Genomic DNA, 19,878 nt, shown 5'->3' with positions numbered 1-19,878 from the left:
AATCACAAAATCTGATCAAAGCTACTGGCCATTTACCAAATTATGACATTTACTTTACTCTCAAAAGTATCAGTCGTAGAAAATGGTATTGTATCATTACTTAAGAAGGATACTGTTCTGTGTCAACCCAACTGGTCTGTCGTCAACTAGGTGTGCTGCAATACAATCCTGGCATGAACTACCTGGAGTTAGTGCAAATTCCACAGGTTAAGGGCAAAGTCCTCCATAAGACCACCTCTACTTCAGACTCTAGCTGCAAGTCTGGGGGCAGGGTGTCCCCAGGCCACCTACATCTCTGACCAACTGGCTACCAATCTAGGAGGTTCCCACAAGCTCCTTCAGATTTGATAATTTACTAGAATGACTCATAGAGCTCAGGAAGGTGCTACTACATTTTATTATAAAGGATACACATAGGGTGAGATCTGTGAGGGAATACAGAGCTTCCATGCCTTCTCGCTGTGGTGTCAGGGCACATCTCTCTCCTCATACATCAGTGTGTTCGCCAACGAGAAGCTCCACTGACCTTTGATGTCCAAAGTGTTTTTGCTTGTTTGTTTTTTAAGTAGGCTGCACACCTCAGCATGGGGCTTGAACTCATGACCCTGGCATCCCGATGTCCAAAGTTGTTTTTTTTTTTTTTTTTTTTTTTTTTTTTTTTTTTTTTTTTTTTAATTTTTTTTTTTTTCAACGTTTTTTTTTTATTTATTTTTGGGACAGAGAGAGACAGAGCATGAACAGGGGAGGGGCAGAGAGAGAGGGAGACACAGAATTGGAAACAGGCTCCAGGCTCTGAGCCATCAGCCCAGAGCCCGACGCGGGGCTCGAACTCACGGGCCGTGAGATCGTGACCTGGCTGAAGTCGGACGCTTAACCGACTGCGCCACCCAGGCGCCCCCCGATGTCCAAAGTTTTTATTGGGGCCTCATTATATAGGTATTGTTGATTAAATCATTGGCCCCATTATTGAACTCAGTTTCAACTCTCCTTCCATTTGCTGGAAGTCAGTGGCTGAAAATCCCAATCCTGTAGCTATGTAGGGGCTCACCCAGAGTCCTCCTTAGCATAACAAAGACATTCAGGAAATTCCGAGGTTTTTGAAATTCTTTGTTATACTACAGTTAATAAAGTAATAAAATAAAACAGAAAACAGCCAACTGGCCTTGATAGCCAAACTAGATATAGATAAAAATCTACCTCGCTGGGAATAAAATAGTTGAGTCTGTCATTATTTATGAGTATGTTATTTTTGTAAAAATGTCACATTTATTATTTTTTTAATCCAGAAAAATATTATGAAGTGTGTAAAAATCATCAGAGTTCATTTTTAACGTTTTTGGCGATCATCTTTTCAGATATTCCTATTAACAATCTGTGTAACCATTTGACATTAATAACATAACACCAGTCTATGCTCTGACCTCTTCTTTTTGAAAACCATACAAATGTAAATGTACTGTCAACATTTTTAATAGCTATATAGTATTCTGTTGTATGTATTTCTACTTACCATAATTTATTTCACTGGTTCTCCCTTTATAGACAGTTGGTTTATTTTCTTAATCTTATAAGCAATACTGCCGTGTATAATTACATATGTTATATATGATTATTTTCTTAGGATTAATTCCTAGAAGTGAGATTAATAACCCAAAGGCATATATACTTTATATTTTGATACTTGTTGCAAGTTATCCTTCTGAAAGGTTGTATCAATTTCTATTGTCTTCCCTGCATAAGAATCCTCACTAACAAGGGATTTTTGTCAATTTTTAAAATTTCTCTGAGGTTCAACAGTTTTTATATGTTTATTGGCCATTTTTATTTGCTTTGTGAATTGTTTTTTTCACTCTTCTGCCCATTTAGCTCCTTGGAAATAGTTTTGACTTTTCAATGGATAGTAATAACTCTTTGTATATTAGGAAATATTGGGGCATCTGGCTGGTTCAGTCAGAAGAGCATGGGACTCTTGATCCTTGGGGTCATGAGTTCGAGCCCCATGTTGGGTGTAGAGATTACTTAAAAATAAAATTTAAAAAAAAAAAGAAATATCATTAATTGTTATATTATGTTGCAGGTATTTTTTCATTTATTTCAGCCTGTTGGGTTGTTGTCACGTGGACTTAATTTTTATGTGTTTACATATTTGTGGCATGCTTAGAGAAATCTTTTCCTTCATTCTAAAGGCTTTCACCCACATTTTTTTCATAATCAGAAACAAAACCTGCATGTTATTATTTTCAGTGTTTTGAAAATCTATAGAAGAAAGAATTTTTAGGTTTTATGAAATTATTTATCATCCTCAATTTGAGGAAACCTGTTTTTCATTCTGGGCTTATTGATCTTATGGCAGACGATTTTGCTGTTTTTCTGTGAAGTAAAATGAATGAGTAGATTCGTATCATCAATCCAAAAAACCAGGTCTGCCATAAGCTTTGGTCATTTGTGATGGACAATTTGAGAAGCTTTATAAATGTCTTCCTTTCCTTTCTTTTCTTTGTGGCATAAAAATATTTTTCTCTGATTACAGTTTTGTTTCCCCTTGGTGAGTACCAAGCATAGTATTCAAAGAGTTTCATTATATAGTTCATTTTCCCAATTATTGAGATTTAAACTTAACAGTGACGTTTTGACAATTCCCTCTCCTTCATTCACTTGAATAATCATAAAAATTAGAAGTAGTTATTTATCCTTTAGTGGGGAATTGTTTACTGAAACTGATTTTGAAAAGAAAGATACTGTGGTACATCTATGTAACGAAATATTATGTAGACATTAAAACTATTGCAGAAATACAACTGCCGATATGGAAGTATGTTTTTAGAATACTGCCGAATGGGGGAAATACATAGTATATATATTATAAACAATTCTGAAAATCAAATGATAAATATGAAATATCACAAATTTGAGATTCTCTGTGTTCATCTGTTTATGTGCAAAGATTAGCTATGGTTGTCTCTAGGTGAGTGATACAGATTTTTTTTTTAATTTGTACTTTTCTGTTTTAAGCTTATATTGTTTCTGTAACAAAAAGTCTTAGTAAAAAATTTTCTGACGACATGGATAGACCTTGAAGGCATTTTTATGTTAAGTGAAATAAGTGAGAGAGAAAAAGGCAAATAGTGTATATCTCACTTTTATGTGGAATATTAAAAACAAAAACAAAACACCTAGCTCATAGATACAGAGAACAGATTGGTGGTTTCCAGAGGTGGGGTATGGGGGTGGGTGAAATGGGTGAAAGGGATTAGAATGTACAAACATCCAGTTATAAAATGAATAAATCATGGGTATATAATGTATAACGTTGTGACTATAATTAGTAATAACTGTATTGCATATTGGAAGATTGCTTAAAGAGTAGATGTTGAAAGTTCTCATCACAAGTAAAAATAATCTTGTAACTGTGTGGTGATGGGTGTTAACTATACTTATTGTGATAATCATTTCTTAATATGTACAAATACCAAATCATCATAGTGTATATTTGAAAACTTACATAATTTTATATGGCAGTTATATCTCAGTTAAGAAAAACAGCCATCAAGACATTATAAACTCCTCTTTTATAGGCTCACTTTCTCATCAGTCACATAGTAGACATGGGCAAAGCGGGCATTTAAATCCTAGATGAATCTCCAAAAGAAGAGAGTACCAATAAAGAGATGTTTGCTAATGACCTGGTATTAGGGAGGTAGAGCAGGTGCATAGAAAGGAATCAAGAAGCTATGGTCCACTTGAGAGTATTGAGAGATGATACAAGGTTGGAAAAGTTGGAAAGCTAAAACCCTTTGAGAGTAGATAAAGACACAGCCAATATTAACTTTTTCTTGACTGGCCATCTTTATCTGTCCCTAGGTCTTACCAAACCTTTCACGAAGACTCTTTGAACCATCAGATGCTTATCCCTACCTTAATAGAGAAAGAAGGAAGGAAGGATAGTTTTAAAAAAAAACCATGCAGAGCAAACATGGGCATATGCAGATCCTTAAACTTCTATTTCTTTTATTAGCAATAAGACTAAATATTTGTTAATATGCTTTCTGCCTAACTATACAGGAGGATTGCAATTTACAACAATTTGATTTTGAACTGTTTTCATTATACATTCTGCTGACAACTGTTAAGATAATATTTTTCATATATTCATTCATTCAACAGACATTTACTAACAACTTTCTGCCCCAAAGCAGCCCATGTCCCTAGAACTAGAGGGTAGAAAAGAAGGGACATGGGGAAGAGGGAGGGGTTTGGTGCCTGTCGCCCACCAGCAGCCAGTCATCTCCTGTGTGCCTGTGCTACCATGTGGGCTCTCTCTGTCCTCCTCTTGGCCCTTCATCTTTCTGAGCACCCTGTGGAAGCCTATGAAAAAGAGCTTTTGAGTGAGTGTGAACTCTCTATTTCTCGGGCTCCTGATTATTCCAAAGTAACCCCCCAGTCTACACTTGGCTTTTAAATTTTATGTTAAAGTTTTAGCTGTTTTATTCTTACCCATTTGTATGGTGCTTACCTCTGTCTCCTGTGCTCTTTCAAAGATCATAGTTTGTATCTTCTTGGAGGGGGTTGTCATACTTTGATTGCCTTGCAACAACACAGCTCTCTAGTAGACTCAGGAAGAGTGTAAGATTCTGTAGGTTACTTGGCATTTTTTCATTGTTAGAAGTAGCTTCTTTTTGTGGCTTTATTCATCCCATCTCAGTTAGAGACTGAAGTGGGCTTCTGCTCTAAGGGTACCACCGGATATCCATGAGATTTTTAGGAGATAATTTAAAACCATTTTTAAATGGTTGGTTTAAAAATAAAATGGTTTCTTTACCTCTTTTTTTAAAAAAAATTATTTTTGAGAGAGAGGGAGACGGAGCATGAGTTGGGGGAGGGGCAGAGAGAGAGGGAGACACAGAATCCAAAGCAGGCTCCCGGCACCTCGCTGTCAGCACAGAGCCTGATGTGGGGCTCGAACCCATGAACTGCGAGATCATAACCTGAGCTGAAGTTGGATGCTTAACTAACTGAGCCACCCAGGCTCCCCTCTTTTTACCTATTATTTAAAAAAAATTTTTTTTTGGAGCTACTCTTGGTGGCATAACAGTTGTTGTAGATGCTATATTGGTACATGAAAAGATGTCTCTGAATGATGTAGAACTTATTCTATGTCTTTGAGATTCTATACTTATTAGCTCAGACCCTGTATCCCTCTAATTTTGTCTGCTTGCTTTGTGAAGGTATTGAGTGGTACTCTAAAGTTCTATTATATTTTTGTCAATTCCTCCTTCCATTTCCTTCAATGTTTATTTTTTATATCTCTCCATACTGTGTTACCTGACTTGAGAAAATTATGCCTTTGCTAGTTTACTGTAATTAAAGGTATCTTGATGTTGTACTCCTGTGTATTTTCTTTTCTATACCCATTCCCTACCTTAGCTACCTAAAAGTGATTTGCAAATAAAATATGCCCAAGGAATTTCTCTTTAACAAATTTATTCAACAACCCTGTATGCCTTTCGTTAATCTAGGGTTTTGCACATTCTTCTGAAATTGCCTATTAGCATCTGCCTAATTCCCTGTATTCCTTTAAGACTGCACTCTAGGGGTGCTTGAGTGGCTCAGTCGGTTAAGTGTCCGACTTCGGCTCAGGTCATGATCTCAAGGTTCGTGGGTTCAAACCCTGCATCAGGGTCTGGGCTGACAGCTTGGAGCCTGGAGCCTGCTTCAGATTCTGTGTCTCCCTCTCTCTGCCCCTCCCCTGGTAGTGCTCTGTCTCTCTCCCATCTCACAAAAATGAATAAATATTTAAAATGAAAAAAAAAAAAAAAAAGACTGGGGCACCTGGGTAGCTCAGTCGGGTGAGCGTCTGACTTCGGCTCAGGTCATGATCTCACAGCTTGTGGGTTTGAGCCCCGTGTGCTGACAGCTCAGAGCCTGGAGCCTGCTTCGGATTCTGTGTCTCCCTCTCTCTCTGCCCCTTCCCTACTCGCATTCTGTCTCCGTCTCTCTCAAAAATAAATAAACATTAAAAAAAAAAAAAAAAGACAGCACTCTAGTGTTAACTATTCCACAAAGATCCTCCTTCCTGTCCTACCTATACCCAACTGCCAACACTGCAACCAAGTTCTGTATTAGGATTCTTTAGTTTTAAGATATGCTAATCTACCTAATCACTTAAGCCTGAATGGCCACTGTCTACTGATATGGCAGAGAAAGACTGGGTAGATTTGGCCTCAGGGATTACTGGATCCTAGGATCAGACACTTCCTCTTGTGTGTTGGTTTCTCCAATGCCTGCTTCTCTGAAGATGATACCTTCATTCTCTTCTATTTCCATTGGTTATCTCTCCATGGCAGGAGCTGGAGACCAAACAGTTCCAGGTTTACAGTACTGCAACTGAGTGACCCTAGTGGAAAGGAGAACTCCTCCATTTAAAAAATTGGACCAACTTAGATCACTTTCCTATCTATTGAACCAAATCATTGTAGTCAGCAAGTCAGTAAACACTGGACACATGCCCAGTGAGATTCAGAAGTTTTTCAGTTGATTTTTTTTTTATTTTTTTAAGTTTATTTATTATTGAGAGAGAGAGAACACAAGCCGGGGAGAGGCAGAGAGAGAGAGAGGGAGACACAGAATCCGAAGCAGGCTCCAGGCTCCGAGCTATCAGCACAGAGCCTGATGCAGGGCTCAAACCCATAAGCCGTGAGATCATTACCTGAGCCGAAGTCAGACGCCTAACTGACTAAGCCACCCAGGTGCCCCTCAGCTGATTTTTATTGCATATTTATATTAAATGAAAATTTCCCTGAAATTATAGAAACTTTTTGTAAATTTATTTTCCTTCATACCTTATATCCCATTGACACCAAACTTAAATAATGTGTTTACTGGTTGTTTTGCTATTTTGGAATCAAGATAGCTAAACTCCAGAAAAATCATTGATCTAGAAAAGATAGGAACCTGGACAGTTCTGAGAAATCATTTTCTACCATGCTATCGTTGACCCAGCCTATCCCTCTGGCTGGGGTTTGTGGGAGGTCTGTTTGTAGAACTGGGGAAGAGGTGACTGTCAATAAAAAATGGAAGGTTAGAATAGAAGTATGGGCCAGTTCAGTTCAGTTTTTCTTACCACAGGCTTCTTATCACCTTGCTTCCTTCTGTCAGAACACACCACACTCCATTTCTTTCTCAGCCTTTTGCTCTTACACACTTGAATAAGAATATTCCTTTCTTAACACTTCTACATTGTCCTTGTCTGTGGGCCCAGTGTCTAGAATGGGGTCTTGTACATGATAATGCATTCAAGGTGTCTAGAGTGAGTGGAATGGTTGTCATCAGCACCTCAGAGATGCCACTTAGTTAGTGGATCTGGGAAATGGCTTTGGGAAATTTTAACTGTCTGGGAGATACTGATGATCAGCCATGTTTAAGAAAGACTGCATTCTCTCCTTTAGTTTGCATGGTTACCCTTCAATTTGTAGCCACATTTTTAAGATAAGGAAACCAAGGTTCAAAAAGAGGCTAGTAAAAAAGCCCAAAGAGAGACCTAGTAGGAGTCAGAATCAAAATTCACATTTGGCCTTTCGCAAAAACCAGTATGTTGTTGTTGTTGTATCGTTGTTGTTAGTTGAGAATGTCTACAAACATTCTGTGTTCCAGAAATTGTTATACTAAGTGCTTTCCTTACATATATTAGCTCATAACAATGTATTAGGTAAGCTTTATTTTTATCTTTATAGGTGAAATAGTCAAGGCAGAGAGAGGTAAGTAGCCCAATGTCACAAGGATAGCATGCAGCAATGTTAGGATACAAACCAGGGTTGATGCCCTAGAGCCCAGTGTCTGCACTCTTGCTGTTTAATCTTCATTGGCCACAAATTCTGAATCTGGATCTGGATTTGGGATTTGCCATTCTAGAGATGGTTGAATTCTTGAAGAGAGAGTGCATTTAAAGCAGGTGGAAAGATCAACGATGGGGCCTTTGGTAATATTCAGGTGGAGGGGAGGTGGAAGTTGCCGGTGATGTTGATTAAAAACAGTAGCCAGAGAACAAGACCCCAACTACAGAATAAGAGTTGGCTGAGAAGAGTGAGCAAAAAGCCGTGAGCTTTCAGTGTAACTGGGTGTGAGAGCACAAAAAACACCTTGGGTTTCATTAGAAAAACATCAGCAACACTTTCAAATCTATACTATTTGGTTTATTTGCCAGCATGCATTTAAATAATGTAAACAACATGAGGAAATTCTTCGGACTGGCACATGGTATGTTGCTTGGAGTAGAGCAGAATGACTTGGCATGACAGGTTTGCAGAGTAGTGGTTGAGGGAGTGCGTCTGAGTCAAGACTGCCAGGGTTCAACCCTCAGATCCACTGCTTTTTGGTCTGTGACCCTAGACAAACTGCTTAAACCTTTTGATACCTATATTGCCTTATTTTCAAAATGGACGTAATACTTACATTTACCTTATTCAGTTTTTGTAAGGATTAACTGAGTTAATTCTTGTAAGTCTTGTGTTTGTGCTTTTTAAAGCTGCTAGAACCATTCAGCATGTTTAAGAACTTGGTGGTAGCAGTTGTTACTAATATTACATGCTGATAGCCTCAAACCACACCTGTGGTATGCATATCCATCATTTTACTCATTTTTGGTTTGGTTCATTTGTTGCAAGAGGACCTTATGAATTGCTTTTTGATGTCATTTATATTTATTTGAATTTTCTTCATAGCTTAACGTTGATGCCAAAAAGAAAATTAAAACCCAGCTCCCTGCAGGTTAATTTAAGTGATTATTTTGGCACCTAGTTGTGCTTGAAGTTAGAATTTGATGCTTTTATATCATACTTGGAATCAGTCCACATACCCTATTAGATTTGTGATTTATTCTCATCTAACTTGTGATGCAAGAGAATTCACCTAAATCATGAGACTTAATTATTTAGATTTGCAAAGTTCCTGAGGATGTTGTACATAATAAGGTCTGAAAACAGTTCTGTTTAAAATTATCTTTTGTTAGTGATTACTGATATATGGAGTCAAGATTATATTTCTGAAAATTTCACTTGTGTATTTATAGTCTAATATCCAGTGCAAGGAGAAAAATTATAGCAGGGATTATGGAATTCTACACTCTGAAAGAGTCTTTAGGGATCGTCTGATCTAACTCCTTCATAGCATAGCTGGGAAAAATGCAGGCAAGGGAGTTAAGTGAGTTGACCAAAGTCATAGATCCTAGATAGCTAGCAGATGGGTAAGGACTGAACTCAGGTCTCCAGTCTGTAGTCCCAAACTGTCTGGCACATGCTCAGATTGCAGTGTGTACCCAAATAGAAATGGATGTGAAACCAAAAATGTGGTGAGAATTGGTTTCTCTTATTAAGATCTGGCCTTTTTTTTTTTTTAATTTTTTTTTAATGTTTATTTATTTTTGAGAGAGACAGAGACAGAATGTGAGTAGGTTAGGGGCAGAGAGAGAGGGAGGCACAGAAGCTGAAGCAGGCTCCATGCTCTGAGCTGACAGCAAGAGCCCGACACAGGGCTCAAACACACGAGCTGTGAGATCATGACCTGAGCCGAAGTCGGACGCTCAACCGACTGAGCCACCCAGGTGCCCCATGATCTGGCCTTTTTTTTTTGTAGCTCTGTCAAGCTTAGCTCCAGCATTTTTAAAATAAATTCTATAGGGAGATAAATTGTGAAAGTTTTTTTATTCATATTTCATTTTCTTAAGGGTCAAATGACCAGTGATCTAGTATTTCTGTATATAAGGAGAAAATAAGACTAGAAGTGTTTTTCTTTGGATCTCTCTCTCTTTTTTTAAATAGGAAATACTTAAAGCCAAATTTTCATTCAAACTAGAAGGTAAGACATGGTACTTCATGGTAGAGGAAAATGACAATTCATTTTTCCATTTTTATATGTAGTTTAGGTTAATTAGGAACCTTTTAAAATTGAGTGTACCGAAGCTTTAACATATGCATAAATTGGTTGAGTAGTTTTAATTAAAACTTATCTCTATTTGAGATTAATTACTTTCAATACTCCAAGATTAATGAGGCCTAGTAATGGTACCTCACGTTGTGGATACTCAATAAATATTAGTTTGGAAATTAGGAAATACTTTGGTGTTTTAGAATCTCACGTGTATTATAAAGTCTTAGATTCTTTCCCAAATTTGGGAATACTCAACTATGTCAAGTTTACTAGTTCAACTTAAATATATTTTTCCTTCTTACATAATTCTTAAAACTTTTTATTTGAACATAGTTTCATATTTACAAAGTTACGAAAGGAAAAATAAATACCCGTGTGTGTGTGTGTGTGTGTGTGTGTGTGTGTACATATATGGACGTTTATATATATGAACACATGCATAATTTTTCTTAACCATTTGTGCTTAAGTTATTTATGTACTTTATGCTCCTTTTCCTAAATTCTTCAGTGTGTGTTTCCTAAGAATAAAATATTTTCTTATATAAACACATTACAGTTATTAAACTCATAAATGAACATTGATAGAATATTTTTATCTACTCTGTCATCTATGTTCCAATTCTGTCAGGTGCCCTCGTAAAAACCCTTTATATCTTTCTTGCCCTCCAATACAGGGTCCAGGGTCAGGTACTGCCTTCAGTTGTCATGTCTTTTAGCCTCTTTTTGAATTCGGAGTATTTCTACAGCCTTTCTTTGTCTTTTATGACATTGACATATTTAAAGAATAAAAGAATTAAAGAATAAAAAAGAGTTTGCTGTTTCCTCATAATTAGGTTGAGGTTATACATTCTCAGTCAGAGCACTGCATAGGTGATAGAGGCACCTGATGGCCATCTGACCCCATTGGTGATGCTATTTTTGATTACCCAGTCAAGGTTTTGTCTGATTTCTCCACTGTACAGATACTGAGTTTTTTCCTCTCCCTTGTAGCTAATAAGCAATTTGTGGGAAGATGCTTTAAGACAAAATTTCCATTAGATTTGGTATTCTTTACTGATTTTTGCCTGATTCAGTCTTTACCATGATGGTTGCAAAGGAGGATTATCCTGTGCTATCACTTCCTCCATGCTTACCATTTAATCTTTGATGTTCTCCAGTGAGCAAGAGCCCTCATTCTTTTTCTCCATTTATTTATTATATATTATCTATTTATTATATGTGGACTCAAGAATTCATACTTTTTCAGTGGTTTGCAATTTATTTACTATACTTAATATTTTGGTGCCTAGCTTGTCCAGATTTGGCTGGTGGGAACTCCTTCAAACTGACTCCTGTATCCTGATCACTTTCTTTACTTTCTGGTACAACAAAATATCCTGGGCTTATCTTGTACCTATCCTGTCCTAACCATGGAATCAGGCATTTCCCTGAGGAATCCAGCTCCTTTAAAGGGGGAATGGTATTAGAGACAAAGATCTGGGCACTAGATGTGCTCAATGCTGCTGGGCTGTCTTCTTTTAAAGGGGTGCCTGGCTGGCTCAGTCTGTTAAGCATCCAACTTCAGCTCAGGTCATGATCTTGTGGTTCATAATTTCAAGCACTGCATCGGGCTCTGTGCTAACAGCACAGAACGTGGAGTCTGTGTCAGATTCTGTGTCTTCCTCTCTGTCTCTGATCCACCCCCCAAGTCATGCGTGCTCGCTCTCTCTCAAAAATAAAAATAAATATTAAAAAAATTAAAGGGGAATGGTATTAGAGATCAATATCTGGGCACTAGATGTGCTCATTGCTGCTGGGGTGTCTTTTAAAGCATTTTAGCAGACAAGGCTAAGAATGCACACACACACACACACACACACACACACACACACACAAATGTATGTATTTTACAAGTCTGTGAGTACACAATAGTGCCTTCTGTTTCAATCCATCTCCACAGTTACTTTTGGCTTCCCATATTCCATGTCTGTGTGTCCCCTCTGTCATGGTAAGGACCCCAGCTCCCAACACTATCAACACATTTACTCATTTGCTCAATCCTGTAATATATTCAAAACTAGTTTCAAAATTGTTTTGCTTGAACTACTATGGTAAGCAAACCTAGTAAAAAGAATTGGGATTTGTTTGTAATTCTTTTCTCCTTGCCCAAGACTGACAGTATATTAGTCATATATTATGTTCATAAGTTACTTGGATTAGTTATTTCTTTTTTCCATCCTTTCCTTTTTCTTTTCCTTTCAATGAAGTTATGTTATTCTTTTGAAATAAAATTAGGCTAATTTGTTTTTGTTTGTTTACAGTTATAGGCTCCTTTCCATTCTCATTCCTATTGTTTTAATTTTTTTTGAATATAAGAATTTTAACATACTCTCAAAAATCAAAACTACAGAAGTTGTTTTCCAAAATGTTTTAGTTTGATTCCCATCTCCCCTTTAATGAAGGAAAAAATATGTAACTAGTGAAAAGCATTTATTATACCTATATTCAGTTTTACTGTTATTTAAAATACATTTTGTCTATTGACGTTTCTCCAAAGACCTTCAGATGGCCAAAAGACACATAAAAAGATGCTCAACATTACCCGTCATCAGGGAAACACAAATAAAAACCACAGTGAGATATCACCTCACATCTGTCTGAACAGCTAAAATAAAAAACAAACAAGTGTTGGTGAAAATGTGGAGGAAAAGGAACCCTCATGCACTGTTGGTGGGAATGCAAACTAGTATGGGCACTGTGGAAGGCAGTATGGAGGTTCCTCAAAAAATTAAAAATAGAACTACCTTACGATCCAGTGATTACAATACTGGTTATTTACCCAAAAAATATGGAAGCACTAATTCAAAGGTATATATGCATCCCTATGTTTTTTGCAGCATTATTTATAATAGCCAAACTATGGAAACAGCCCAAGTATCCTAGGTAAAGAAGATGTATATGTATATGTATGTATGTGTATATTTATAATATTATTCAGCCATTAAAAAAAAAGAATGAAATGTTGCCATTTGCAGCAACATGGTTGGATCTATAGAGTATAATGCTAAGCAAAATAAGCCAGTCAAGAAAGACAGATATCATATAATTTCACTCTTATGTGGAATTTAAGAAATAAAACAAAGAGGAAAAAGAGACAAACCAAAAAACAGACTCTTAATTATAGAGGATAAACTGATTGTTATCAGAGGGGTAGTGGGAGGAGGTTGGGTGAAATAGGTGAAGGGGATTAAGAGTAAAGTTATCTTTCTTTTTTTAAGTTTATTTATTTTAAGAGCGAGAGAATCCCAAGCAGGCTATGCCGCTGTCAGCACAGAGCCTGATGTGGGGCTCAGTCTCACAAACTGCGAGATCATGACCTGAGCCGAAATCAAGAGGTGGACACTTAACTGACTGAGCCACCCAGGCTCCCCTCTTTTTTTTTCAAAAGTTTATTTATTTTGAGAGAAAGTGCGAGTCAGGGACAGGTAGAGGGAATGGGAGAGAGAGAGTCCCGAGCAGACTCCCAAGTTCAGAGTGGATCCCAATGCGGGGCTTGATTTCATAACCACAAGATTACAACCTGAGTTAATATGAAGAGTTGGATGATTAGGGGTGCCTGGGTGGCTCAGCTGTGCTGACAGCTCAGAGCCTGGAGCCTGTTTCAGATTCTGTGTCTCCCTCTCCTCTCTGCTCGCTCTCTCTCTCTCTCTCTCTCTCTCTCTCTCTAAAATAAACATTAAAACATTTTTTTAAAAAGAGTTGGACGCTTAACTGAGTCACCCAGGTGCCCCAAGAGTACACTTATCTTGATGAACAGTGAATAATATATGGAACTGATGAATCACTATATTGTATGCTATCTGTTAAATATACTGGAATTAAAATTAGTAAAGTCTTCAAAATTTTTTAAATGAAAAATAAAATAAGTTTTGTCTATTGAGATTAAGGTAATAAAGGAAATTAATTTTGGGGAATATATTTCAGGCTCAGTGATTTATAACTCTGATTCCTGGGGACAGTGGTTCTCAATGAATGTCCCATTCCAGCAGTAACTAGAGTTACTGTTCAATGTTTTCAGTAACATTCCCTCTCTGCTGTAGTAATTGGGAGTGCAGGAGGGATGAGGGTGTGTTCTCTAACCCATTTTGAGAATGCTTGCTATAGGGTTAATGAGAGCATTAGAACCTCCCAAGTGCATTGGTCAGGAAAATTCACAGAGACTCCTCTGATACAAAAGACTGGTGACTATGTAATAAGACAAAATAAATCAAGCAAGCAAACAAAAAGTTTAGTTCCAGATTAACATAAGAAGAAAAAAAAAAAATACAACCAACTTAGTGCCTTGATTGTGCTGCCTTAGATGCACCTTCCCTTATTTATTTCCCCACAAAGGTGCTTGTGTGGGAATCCTGTGGCTTCATGATATTCTCAGCAGCATATCTGAAAAGTCACATGATAGATGATTTATACCCATCTGTATTTGCCATTTCTAATAATGTGTATATTATATTAGGTTTATAAATCTTTAATTCAGGATAAAGCTATGGGACACTAGCTATAATTTAGCTGGTTGAAAGAACTAAATGTGTCTTGGTGGAAAGTGTCATAACATAGCTGTGTTTTTTTCTCTTTGCTACAGCCTTAATACAGATAATGGCAGCTGCTGTAGCTGAACGAGATGTGGTTTATTTCACCTTTGGGGACTCAGAATTGATGAGAGACATTTACAACATGCACACTTTCCTTACTGAAAGGAAACTAACCGTTGGTAAGTAGGAGATAGTCTTGACACTTGGTGTCTAGATAGATTGTCCACCATCCAGGATAAGTGGATAAGAAAAAATAAAAGTATGACTTTGAGAAAGGCAGACAAAGTCTTAGATGGGCAACGTCTGCAGAATCCTTTTCTGGCAAAGTTTCATCTGCAATCTTGAATGAGTATGTCAGCTTATTAAAATAAGGCCAAGAAACCGGTGCTTAGTATCCATTTTTACTTTTATGCATATAGAAAACTAAAAGAGGGATACTGTAGGAAGGTAAGTCTAGGTCTAAGAGGTCTCACTCTGAGTCATACTTATCAGACATAACAGCATGCTCATTTCTGTATTTCAGCTGGACCTGAAAGGCCTTGCTACCCTGGGAGCTGAATGTAGAAGTAAAGTTGCCACAAACTCCCAAAATGATAAGTGGCCGAATACCACATATACCTATACCATGTATAGCCTGTTGTAATCATGAACTAATAAGTAGTTTCTTTAAGGTACTTATGTGTTGTTGTTCTTTTTAACTTTATGTCAGGAAAGCCTTTCAGGCATATGAAATTCATACTCTATTTTCAAAAGCCAAAAATGAGCATATGTTTTTTAGATTAAGAGAAAACTAGAGTGCTCTTTAGTAGTTTTATCCATCTTTTTACCTAAATGGGGGTTTTGGTCTGGCCTTTACTTTCCAGGAGAAGTGTATAAGCTCTTGCTACGGTATTACAACGAAGAATGCAGAAACTGTTCGACCCCCGGACCAGACATCAAGCTTTATCCATTCATATACCATGCCGTGGAGTCCTGTACAGAGACCACCAGCCAGCCAGGACAGAGGACTGGGGCCTGAGGAACTGAGTAAATAGAACCTCCTTCCACCTCTCACCAGAAACATCCTGTTTGAATTGTCAGGTGTAATATACGAACTGACTTAATTTAATATAAATGTGTATATAATCCAGTTTGTGGGCAAGGATGCAGTCCCTTCCACACATATGCAGTTGTCAGTTTGTACATGTAAGCCCCCTCCATCCTAACTTACGTATGCTTAGATATATTTTGTTTCCATTTTTTTCTATTTCAGTCTTCATTCTTCAGCTTTTCTTTCTTTTGCCCATCAGATTTCCTGTGAAATCCCATGAAGGGTTGTGCTCAGTCCATCAGGTCTCTTTTGATGCCTATATATTATGCACATTGCCTCTGCAGCTAGCAGATGCCAGGGAAGAAGTTGAAAACCAAGAACTTTTTTAACTGGGTTTGCTAAAGATCTCCCTGTAAGCCTTTCACCCCCAACTCTTGTTAAGATTGTGTTGCCTGAGTTTTTGAATTTTGAAAATTAAGAGTTGAGGATTTTTTTATACATGTTACATAATGTAAATCTCCTAGGTCAAAACGATTTTGTATTTAAGACAGAATAATTTCCAGATATAGTTCTTTTGAGACATCACCTTTATCTAAAATGGTTTGTCTATACTTTTTTCCCTGTTCAATTTTTATTAATACTGTTTTTTGGAAACTGACCAAGATGGAAGGAAATGTAGAATAAAAGAGTTTCCCCAAATGGCGTTTTAAAAAGAAAAGAACAAAGGGAGTTGAAGGCTTTTTTTGTTTCTTGGGATTTTTTTTCTTTTCAAATTAGAATTATTGTTTGTTCTCTGGTGCTTGAGGCATATTCATATAACCAAAGTTTAGGAACTGAGAACTCACATGATTTGTATATATTAAAGTTTCTCTGGTATTCAATGATTACATAGTTAATAAATTTTCATTAACAAATCATTTGTCAGAAACTCCCATATCATCTATATTTTATATGTATATAAATACATGTTCTTTAAGTGTGTCTGTTTGCAAGCACATAACACCCAAATAAAACTGGAATTATAGGAAATGATTAGGTTTAGGCTTTATCAGGGGCTCTGTTTAAAATCATTTATTTACAGTTGTATCCATTTAAAGCTGGTGGCAAACAAATAATAATGTCTTTCAGAGGTTTCAATAAAAGTCGATTCTGTTTTGAGAGTAGAGTTTAATCACAAAGCACTTATTCATATTTCTAAAATAGTTCTAACCTATTACTGTTGAAGTTCTAGTTTATAGTCAACTGTCAGAAAACGCTATTGGAGGTCCAATCCTAGTAGTAAGGAATTTTGGCGGATGGTCCAAACTCCTGGTGTCAGTATTGGCAGGAAAATATGGGGCTGTGGCCAATGTCTGCAACTCTTTTTATTCGGAATTTGGCACCTGACAGCAGCCACTTGTCATTAATGAAGTTCTTTACCATAGTACTAAGATTTTTAAACATCTCCCCAAATCCAAGTTGTCTGGCTTTATTTCTACTGATGCTAAAGTCTTCTCTTTCCTTCCCAACCCATTCTGAGCTTTGTTTAAGCATTCATAGTTATATTTCATTTCTTTTTTCTGCCTCCATATCATTTTCCTCTTACCCAGCTCCAAGACTAAGTGAACAGTTCTTTAAAACAATACAGGAGCAGTATAGGATGGTTCATGTGGTAGAGAAATCATTAAATCCAGGTAAGACCACCCAGCCTAATATTCCAGAACATAGACTCTAAGACTCAACTCTTATTGATGAACAGGCTTAGTGACTTGGCCATCTACCTGTGCCTCACTCTTTTGAGGGCCTTCAAAGAAGAAGACCTGCCTACTCTGTCCCAGTACATTCGGGGATTGGGACAGTTTAATCAAAGGGAACGTAAAGAGAACTAATGTCCATTTTTTGAGACAGGAGGAATGCCCTCTATAAAAAGAGGGAAAAAAATCAGACTTCTAATTAACGGGTGTCTGTTCTAAGACATTTAACTGCACCTTTTTATTCTCTTTCATTAGGGGCTTATTGTTTCCTTCATGTTGTTTATCTTCCCTTTCATCTATTGAGGCATGAAATGGTATTTTTAGTTTAGAATTCTTATGTTAATATAGCTCACTTGCTTTATGCTTTCTGTCTAGCTCACTGAAATGAAGTAACAGTTTAAGGAAGCAATGCGGAGTCATGGAAAAAATTTGAGATTTTAAATCAGACAAACTAGGTTCCAGTGTTAGCCATGTATCTTGCTAATTCTCTAAATAAACTTAATATTTGAGCCTTATTTAACTCATCTAGAAAATGGGCTATTAGCACTTATTAGGGAATAGTGTATATAAAGAAGTGTTCGTGGGGTCTGGCACATAGTTGGTACTCAATAAATTTCAGTCTTTATAGTTGACCAGGAAACATTTATGGAGCACCTCCTGTATGTATTACTGTATGTAATAACATACTGTGCTAGTTGCTTTGCATATTTTAGCCCATTTTTCCAATGGACTAACAGATGCCCAGAGGTTAGGGAATACCATCATCTCAACCTCCAGAAGTTCTTTGTGAAAGGAAACTTACTCTATCATCTCTGGCAGAGACCTGACCGAGCAAAGGCTCTGACACTGTTGTTCTCTACCAAGTTCCTACTATAAGTTATTCTTCATAATGAATGACGTTATCAGTGGGGTGCATTAAAATATCTCTGAGAGAATTATTTCTTTTCTTGCTGGTTGAAGTGACATTAAGGGCAGGCAGACCCAAACTGGTACTCAAAGGGGAGATTGAAAGGAAATCTAACCAGGCTTCATGATTGCCTTGCCAGGTGTTTAACCAATATTTATTGCTTTGGAAACCAAATACTGATTCAGCTGTCCCACTGCAAGAATATGATGGGGCAAAAATTAGCTGGGTTACGTTCTTAAAAACTTCAACAGGAAGAGAAGCGGTTGTATAGATTCTCGCCTGTTTTTTTTTTTTTTTTTTTTTTTTGGTTGTTTTTTATTTTGTTTTGTTTTTTTGTTTTGTTTTTTTTTTGGTCTTTTCCAATCTGTGTGGCTGCATGTTTATGGCTTTTTTCTGATGTAAGGAAAACCTGAATCCTAGTATGTCTGCTTTAATGATAAGTAAAGTTTAGAAGTCCTGTACTTTCTTCTTTCAGGCTTGTGGATCTGCTCCAATCCGTTGTTTTTGGAGGTAAGGGAAAGACCAGCCATTGCTGGCACTTGAGTTCAAATATATAATCCTGTTCTTGTTTGGGGGCTGGAAGGGGGTCCGAATGAATACTTATTGGAACAAACTACTAAAATCCACTGAGCCACCACTGTTCTCTGTGCCTGTGACAGAGTGTCCTTTGTCCCCCATCATCAGATTCCCACACAGATCTACTGAACCTCCAAAGGAGAAAGTTTCCCATACAAGACATCCAAAACTGCTGTGTTTGCCTGATAACTGGTTTTATTTTTCCTTTTTATTTTAAATATAGGGTTACCATGTAATGATGATTTTGAACTTGGGAATAAGGAGAGCTCTGTGCTATTGTTTACATGATTTTTGTAGGATGAGAATAAAGAAATTCTGACCCCCTTGTTACTACCTCTTTTTTCTCAAATAATTATGCTACATTTAAGATGTTCATGTGCATGCTCTTATTTTATTTTTTTATTTAAATTTTATTTCACATACAGTGCAATATTGGTTTTAGGAGTAGAATTCAGTGATTCATCACTTCCATACAACACCCAGTGCTCATCACAAATACTCTCTTTAATACCCATCTAGCCCATCCCCTCCCACCTCCCTCCATCAACCCTCAGTTTGTTCTCTATTATTAAGAATCTCTTAAAATTGGGGGCACCTGGGTGGCTCAGTCAGTTGAGTATATGACCTTGGCTCAGGTCATGATCTCACAGTTTGTGAGTTCGAGTCCCACATTGGTCTCTGTACTGTCGGCGTGGAGCCTGCTTTAGATCCTCTGTTCCCCTCTCTTCCTGCCCCTCCCCCGCTTGCACTCACTCTCTCTGTGGCTCTCTTCCCAAAAATAAATAAACACTAAAAAAAAGAAGAGTCTCTTAAAATTGTAGAGTGTGTCTTACGCATTTGGTGAAAATTTTTACGTATAGATTTGTTATTCCACATTAGGTGTTAAGAATGTAGAGTTAGTCACTGGCATGAAGAATTTTCCAAAGGTAAAGAGAATTCTGGCTGCATTAGTTTTTCATCCCTTCCAGGTTCCTAAGGTAATGTTTCCTGGTGTACATTCCCTTTTCCTAATTCCCATCTTCTAAGAAAGCTCAAATCAGGGTCTGGGAAGATGTCTTGAAGGTTCTGAGGACCACTGTCCTTCCATCCATTCACATATTCATAGACACAGGTGTCTTCTGTGAGTATCCACTGAAGTTTCTG

At 37.3% G+C, this 19,878-nt stretch overlaps 1 protein-coding gene across 7 annotated transcripts in view; it reads left to right on the top strand.

Moving 5' to 3' along the window:
• Nucleotides 1-19,061, top strand: part of PARG (poly(ADP-ribose) glycohydrolase) — a 137,803-nt gene extending 118,742 nt beyond the window's left edge. For 6 of the 7 annotated variants that reach the window (XM_047825476.1, XM_047825480.1, XM_047825477.1 and 3 more), the window contains 2 exons: nucleotides 14,540-14,668; nucleotides 15,353-19,061. In XM_047825476.1, the coding sequence (XP_047681432.1) occupies nucleotides 14,540-14,668; nucleotides 15,353-15,507 (284 nt within the window). In that variant the 3' untranslated portion in view covers nucleotides 15,508-19,061. The remainder of the gene's footprint in view (nucleotides 1-14,539; nucleotides 14,669-15,352) is intronic. The other variant, XM_047825474.1, reaches the window with a different exon arrangement.
• Nucleotides 19,062-19,878: the final 817 nt, after the last annotated feature.

The sequence above is a fragment of the Prionailurus viverrinus genome, chromosome D2 (assembly GCF_022837055.1).
Source record: "Prionailurus viverrinus isolate Anna chromosome D2, UM_Priviv_1.0, whole genome shotgun sequence".
NCBI classification, from domain to species: domain Eukaryota; kingdom Metazoa; phylum Chordata; class Mammalia; order Carnivora; family Felidae; genus Prionailurus; species Prionailurus viverrinus.
This window is presented reverse-complemented; position numbering and strand designations above follow the sequence as displayed.